General features: G+C 48.5%; 1 protein-coding gene across 1 annotated transcript; it reads left to right on the top strand.

Moving 5' to 3' along the window:
* Positions 1–299: 299 nt before the first annotated feature.
* On the top strand, positions 300–2,415 carry LOC126989669 (salivary glue protein Sgs-3-like). The gene is made up of 4 exons (XM_050848274.1): positions 300–313; positions 687–848; positions 1,361–1,501; positions 1,651–2,415. Exons 1-4 carry the CDS (start codon positions 300–302, stop codon positions 2,384–2,386), a joined length of 1,053 nt encoding a protein of 350 aa, XP_050704231.1. The 3' UTR covers positions 2,387–2,415.
* Positions 2,416–8,002: the final 5,587 nt, after the last annotated feature.

Raw genomic sequence — 8,002 nt, 5'->3', positions numbered from 1 at the left:
CCAAACCCTTTATGTAAGAGTTAACCAGCATCTTCACTCTTTCATCCCTCACGCTGGTAAACTCTGGAACAATCTTCCTTCATCTGTATTTCCTCCTGCCTACGACTTAAATCTTTCAAGAGGAGGGTATCAGGACACCTCCTCCCAAAACTGACCTATCTTTCGGCCACCTCTTTGGATTCTTTTAGGATCATTGAGTAGCGGGATTTTTTTTTATTAATGTTTGTTTTTTGTGTGCACTTGAACTGTCTCCTTTGCTGTAAAAAAATAAAAAATAAAAATAAATAAAACACAGACCCATGGTCCAGACTAGGTGCTGTCCCTAAACCTAAGTGCTTCTACATTAGTCAGATATTCCTAAACGTTGCATTTCCTTTCTAGTTGACATTAAGTTGAAGGAAGTGACGATCGAGCTTGTTTTTAAAGAGTCAATCGTGTTACACTGAACCACTGAAGGTGGGAGCTTATTCCATTCTCACTACAACGTTGGTGAAGAAAGAAGATAGAGAGAGAGAGGAGAGAGAGAGAGAGAGAGAGAGAGAGAGATGAGAGAGAGAGAGAGAGAGAGAGAGATTTGTTTGTGTGTGTGTGTGTGTCTTGTCTTGAAGCCAGACACAGTGTGGGTGGGCGGCTCCCTTTGTGTGGTGTTGTCTGTTCACCCTCTGTTCCGTTCTCCTGCCCGGCAGTCCAGTGCGTCAAGTGGATTGCAGCTCCTGTGCCACGTGCCCGAGTGACCTTCTCAGACTTTTACCTGTACGAAAAGAATCCTACTGCGGCTCGACTACAGAGACGTGCTGCTACTTTGATGGTCTGGAGATCAGAACCGACAACTTGTACAACGGTGAAGTGTGAGTATACAAAGACCCTGCTCGCTCTGGCTTTTTTTTTGTACGTGTCGCCTGTAGCGCCGGTAGGCTCTCTTGAGGCCTGGATGGAAGTCGGCCTCAGCTCGTCATGGCGCAGGGCAAGTTTTTACAGTGGCGCCATCTTCTCTTGGCTCATGCTGCCCCGGAACTCGTTCTTGATTCACTTGGACGGTTTCCTCTAGAGTCCGGGTTGATGGGTGGTATTCAGGACAGCATGGGTAGTTTTAAGCCACTCGGCGGTGACTGAAAAATCCGAGGTGGTAGCGTGGGGATTCGAACCCGCGTCGTCCTCCACGCGGTGAATGTGGGCCCAGCACGCTACCGCCCAGCCTTCGCCTACCTGCCCCGTGACGGCGAGCAAGGCTGCCACTGTTACTCTTACAAGACGTATTCACTTCTAATTATTACGTAACAAGTTTGGTTTGTGATATTCCTTTGTGCCTAAACTTGCATGATGGTGACCAGACCACTCAAGTTCTTCCAATCCTCGGCAGGTATTGTGGCACGGACATCACTGCAGGCCAGACCTTCACCGGAACCGGTCAAGAGATGATTTTATACTTCAGGGCGATAAGTAATAATCTTCGCAGGGGATGGTCTGCCCAACTCACCTTTGTGCCGCAACCGGGATGCACGTAAGTGACAAAAAAGAGGGAGGGGAGAGTCTCAGGACCAGCGAAGAGTAGAATCACCCTTCTGCGTTGTACATTCATCAGCCTGTGTTTATTCGTAGATCGCAAATATTTTACGTCCTAACGATTCCTTTATTTTTGTTTCTCTTCAGAATCACCAATGCAGAAAACCCCATCATCACCACCACCACAGCAACAACCACCATTACAGAACTCACCACCACAGCAACAACCACCACTACAGAACCTACCACCACCACCACCACAGCAACAACCACCACTACGGAACCCACCACCACCACTACAGAACCCACCACCACCACCACTACAGAACCCACCACCACCACCACCACAGCAACAACCACCACTACGGAACCCACCACCACCACTACAGAACCCACCACCACCACCACTACAGAACCCACCACCACCACCACCACCACAGCAACAACCACCATTACGGAACCCACCACCACCACTACAGAACCCACCACCACCACTACAGAACCCACCACCACCACTACAGAATCCACCACCACCACTACAGAACCCACCACCACCACCACCACTACAGAACCCACCACCACCACCACTACAGAACCCACCACCACCACTACAGATCCCACCACCACCACCACCACTACAGAACCCACCACCACCACCACCACTACAGAACCCACCACCACCACTACAGAACCCACCACCACCACTACAGAATCCACCACCACCACTACAGATCCCACCACCACCACCACCACTACAGAACCCACCACCACCACCACTACAGAACCCACCACCACCACAGCAACAACCACCACTACAGAACCCACCACCACCACTACAGAACCCACCACCACCACTACAGAACCCACCACCACCACTACATAACCCAACACCACCACTACAGAACCCACCACCACAACCACCACTACAGAACCCACCACCACCACCACCACAGCAACAACCACCACAGCAACAACCACCACTACAGAACCCACCACCACCACCACAGAATCCACCACCACCACTACAGAACCCTCCACCACCACTACAGAACCCTCCACCACCACTACAGAACCCACCACCACCACTACAGAACCCACCACCACCACTACAGAACCCACCACCACCACTACAGAACCCTCCACCACCACTACAGAACCCACCACCACCACTACAGAACCCACCACCACCACCACCACCACAGCAACAACAACCACCACTACAGAACCCACCACCACCACTACAGAACCCACCACCACCACTACAGAACCCACCACCACCACTACAGAACCCACCACCACCACAGCAACAACAACCACCACTACAGAACCCACCACCACCACTACAAAACCCACCACCAGCACCACCACCACAGCAACAACCACCACTACAAAACCCACCACCACCACCCCCACAGCAACAACCACCACTACTAAACCGACCACCACCACCACCACTAAAAGACCCACCACCACCACCACCACTAAAAAACCCACCACCACCACCCCCAGAGCAAAAACCACCACTAAAAAAACCACCACCACCACTAAAAAACCCACCACCACTAAAAAACCCACCACCACTAAAAAACCCACCACCACCACCACTAAAAAACCCACCACCACTAAAAAACCCACCACCACCACCACTAAAAAACCCACAACCACTAAAAAACCCACCACCACCACCACTAAAAAACCCACAACCACTAAAAAACCCACCACCACCACCACCCCCAGAGCAAAAACCACCACTACTAAACCGACCACCACCACCACTAAAAAACCCACCACCACCCCCAGAGCAAAAGCCACCACTACTAAACCGACCACCACCACCACCACCACCACCAGCCCTAAACCACCAAGATGTTTAATTCAGGCTTTCAACGGAGTGTTCTACTGGTCCTCCCCAGGCTTCGGGATCACCAAGTACCCGAATAACTTTAACTGCGCCGTGCGAGGAGTTTCGGTATGTGCCTTACTTTTCTGGCCGTGGTGGGTGAGGTTAGTAATAGCTCATTCCAGCGTCACAAAGCGTCCATGATATTACGAGACATGATATTCTATACCAGAGGAGAAGAAAGCCGAGTTAGTGCACTGCCTAAGATCATTGTTTTGTCTGCCATTCCTATTCGCTTGCGTTTCCATGTTATTGTTCAAATCAAGAATTACTGTTATAAAACGCCTTGACGCTGAGTATATCTAAGTAGTCAGGGCATACACTATATATCTCTCGCATTTCCTGGAAGCTGAGAAGATGGCGCCACTATAAACACTTGCCTGCGCCATGACGGGCTGGGGTCGACTACAATCCAGGCCCCTCAAGAGAGCCTACCCGCGCTATAGGCGTACACGTAAAAAAAAAAAAAAAAAAAAAGACTTCCAAGTAAGAAAGTGCATTTTACACACACACACACACACACACACACACACACACACACAATCAAGAGGAAGGTATCAGGACACCTCTTCTCATGTAATTGACTGCTCTTTCGGCCACCTCTTCGGACTCTTTACAGGAGCAGCGAGTAGCGGGCTACTTTTCTTTTTATTGTTTCCTTTTTTGTGTGCCCTTGTGCTGTCTCCTTTGCTGTAAACACACACACACACACACACACACACACACACACACACACACACACACACACAGCTATAGTTATATATCCTCGAAACACGCCACTAACAATCTGACTCGGGCAGTATCACAGTGTCCACGATAATAATTCCACTCGACGTTGTAGTGGAGTGATAAAAGGTGCGCCCAAGAGTTCAGGGTTTATGAAATGAATAAACTGCTCTGTTATTTTTGTAGCAAACTCGCATACAGGCAAACAAGTCAGGGCTTATAGAAGTGTTCCTTTGCTTGTTCAGACGAGATCCATGTTGACGCTGAAACTGGAAACGTTCACGCTGCAGGGAGAGGTGAGAAGATGTGTGGACGGCGTCGAGTTAACATTCTTGTACAATCGAACGACAACGTGAGTAGCGTGTGTGGTTTGTTGCTTGAGTGACTAAAGGTGTCAGTGTGCATGCTTCAGACATAGAGTAACAGGTGATGCCTTATACAGCGGAAAAGTTGGAAAGTTTCGTTTAGTCGGTGCAACATCTGTGGTCATATGCCGGAGAGAGACAGGAGGGGGAAGGAATTATAGGAGAAGGCAACATCTGTGGTCATATGCCGGAGAGAGACAGGAGGGGGAAGGAATTATAGGAGAAGGCAATATCTGTGGTCATATGCCGGAGAGAGACAGGAGGGGGAAGGATTATAGGAGAAGGGAACAGACCCCAGGAGACGGGACACAACCCCCGATTAATATCTGGTATCCATTCACTGCTGGGTGGACAGGGGTGTAGGATATCGGAAAAAAACGCCCCAATTTTTCCACTCCGCCCGAGAATCGAACCCGGGCTCTCTCGATTGTGAGCCGAGTGTGCTAACCACTGCACCACGAAGCTCCCCCCTTATACAGCGGCAGGTAAGGGTAGGTGTCAAGGGATGGTCCGCTTGTTTAATGGATAGTTGTTGCATTAATGCTAATGACTGGGGTGGGTGGAATGGTTGGGCGTTTTGTCCCTCGACACGGAGAGTTATGGTGTTATGGCGAGGTTTATAAATGGATGAAGGGCTTTAATAAGGGGGATATTCATAAGGTTTTGTTGGTAAGAGAACCGGGTAGGACACGAAGTAATGGGTTTAAACTGGATAAATTCAGATTCAACAGGGACATAGGCAAAAATTGGTTTACTAACAGGGTGGTGTATGAGTGGAATAGGCTTAGCAGTCATGTGGTGAGTGCCAATACAATTGTCAGATTCAAAAATAGATTAGATAAATTCATGGACAGCGAAATTAGGTGGGGTTAGATACACGGGAGCTTAGGTTCAAAGGAGCTGCCTCGTACAGGCCTACCGGCTCTTGCAGACTCCTACGTTCTTTTGTTCTTATATTAAGGAGGAAGAGCGGAGTGGGTTTCCATACTTAATTCACATGTTTGGTTGGCAACGAGAGATGGGAACGATGCCCAACGTTACCAAATTACCGTACGCATAACATTGTATTTTCCTATTTCTTGGGTGGGTTTCATCATATTGGTCTCCCAGGCGTGGTGACGTCACGCGCAATTGGGAGAATTTCTTGGGCGTGTTTCATCACCGCGCCACAAGCACTTCCAAGTAGGATTGGGGGTGGTCTTGGGAGAAACCAGCGTTGCCAATCTTCCGCGTCGCTTTGACGTCAAATATGTCTTCATTTAATCTAAATAACACTTCTTATGTATAATTATGGAATTATAAATATAAACAATTGATATTTAGCTGAAATACAGCGATAGTATCTTCATTGTAAGGAATATGTGCACGTATTTTTGTTCCGTCTGCATCTTCAACGGTACCACGGTGTAAACAAACATTTAGTGAGTCGTGAGTAGACCCTGGCCACCTCGCCACCATGGCCCGCAGCTTGTACTGTGCATCAAATAACACTTGCACATTGATGCCGTGGTAGTACTTGCGGCTGACGTACACGTCTTCGTGCTCATGTGGGGCCACTAATCTTACGTGGGTGCCATCAACAGCACCCACCACACCGAGAAAACCAGCAATTTCGGCAAACTCCGCCTTCATTCTCTGCTGCGCCCCCCTGTTTAAAGGGAAGCCCATGAACCGCCTCATATTCTCTTGTGTCACGAGAGCATCCACGGTCTGGGTAATGATTCTGCTGACTGTGGCCCGGGAAACTCCAAAGTCATCTGCGCTGCACTGCTGCATTATCTCGGTGGCGAGGTATCGCAGAGTCAACGCAACTTTCAGCTCCGCTGTGGCCGCACGGCTCCTCTCAGTCCTGTTGCCAGTCACGTGTCGCACCAAGTCAGTGACGAACAACAGGCCACGATCCACCCTGTACCTCTTCTTGAACTCAGTGTCATCGTACTCGTTAAAGATGTCCCTTCTCGGGCGAAAGTTTCTTGGTCGGTGCTGGCGGGGTTGTTCACGGGCTGCCATGTTTACAGTCTGACGCTTGGAACCTTCCTTGGGAGCGCTTGGGAGACCCCGCACGGCCTCCCAAGGCGGCGAGCGAGATAGGCAGAGTTCCAAGGCTTGGGAGCTTTCGTGAAACATGCCCAAGGTTTCTCGCACGCTTGGGACTCCTTGAGCACACTTCCAAGGACTTGGGAACTTTGATGAAACCCACCCCTGGCCCATAAATATTGCAAAAAAAAAAGAGCAGCAATAATTACCGCTTTTAACGATAATTATAAATGCATATCGTTATCTTTGTGGGTACGATAGTTTTTGGTCAGAAATCGTCAAAAACAATACGCCAAGTACGACAATCTGGTAACGTTGACGATGCCACTACAGACGACGCTGGGTAGGCTGTGTCTGAGTGGTAGCATGCTGGGCCCACATTCACCACGTGATGGACGACGCGAGTTCGAATCCCCACGCTACCACTTGGGATTTTTCAGTCACCGCCGAGTGGCTTAAAACTACCCACATGCTGTCCAAAAGACCACCCATCAACCCGGACTCTAGAGGAAACCGTCCAAGTGAATCAAGAAGGAGTTCCAGGGGGCAGCATGAGCCAAGAGAAGATGGCGCCACTATAAACACTTGCCTGCGCCATTATGGGCTGGGGCCGAACACCAGCCAGGCCCCTCAAGCGAGCCTACCGGCGCTATAGGCTAAGACGTAAAAAAAACACACATATATATATATATATATATATATATATATATATATATATATATATATATATATATATATATATATATATATATATATATATATATATACATATATATAAAACCTTGTTCTTAATTTAATCACCAGGTTGTGTGGATCTCAATCAGGGAAAGTCTTTACATCGCCATCTTTCAATTTCAACGCGAGATTCTTCACCAACCCCACGAGGACCTATCAGGGCTACAACATCTCCTTCACGCCTGCAACCACGAGTTGTCACCAGGTAAGGAACGTTGTGGATTTATCTGAGCTTCTCCGGCAATACACAACTGTGCTACTTGCTAAGTTGTCACCAGGTAAAGGGACTATGGGCCGTATTTTAAGACATTTCGTCGCCCAAGTTCACATATTTGACAAGGCTTTCGTTTGAGTTAGGGCATTTCCAGGAGTAGTTTTATGACCCTGGTGGTAGTTTGACCCTTCCTCAGTAGCATGAGCCTAAAGAACCACTCATTAGAACCCGACTGACACCTTCTTTGACCTTTAGAAAGAGTTGATGTGAGAAGTGAAACTGTCTTATAATACCACCCTATTACACTGGGCAAATTTTCCGTGGATCTTCAGTCAAACCACGATTTCCGCTGGCGTGGTTCTCATATTTCCGTGGTTTTCTGACGTGTCCACGATCTTCCAAAGCTACGGTAGATTTCACCGAAGGAAAACGGTATTACTCACCATCATCATCATCAACAATAACACGAAACAAATGAGAACCACCCCAGCGGAAATCGTGGTTTGACTGAAGATCCACGGA

Source organism: Eriocheir sinensis, unplaced genomic scaffold (genome assembly GCF_024679095.1).
Source record: "Eriocheir sinensis breed Jianghai 21 unplaced genomic scaffold, ASM2467909v1 Scaffold1267, whole genome shotgun sequence".
NCBI classification, from domain to species: Eukaryota; Metazoa; Arthropoda; class Malacostraca; order Decapoda; family Varunidae; genus Eriocheir; species Eriocheir sinensis.
Note: the sequence above shows the minus strand (reverse complement) of the source record. Positions and strands in the feature narration are given on the sequence as shown.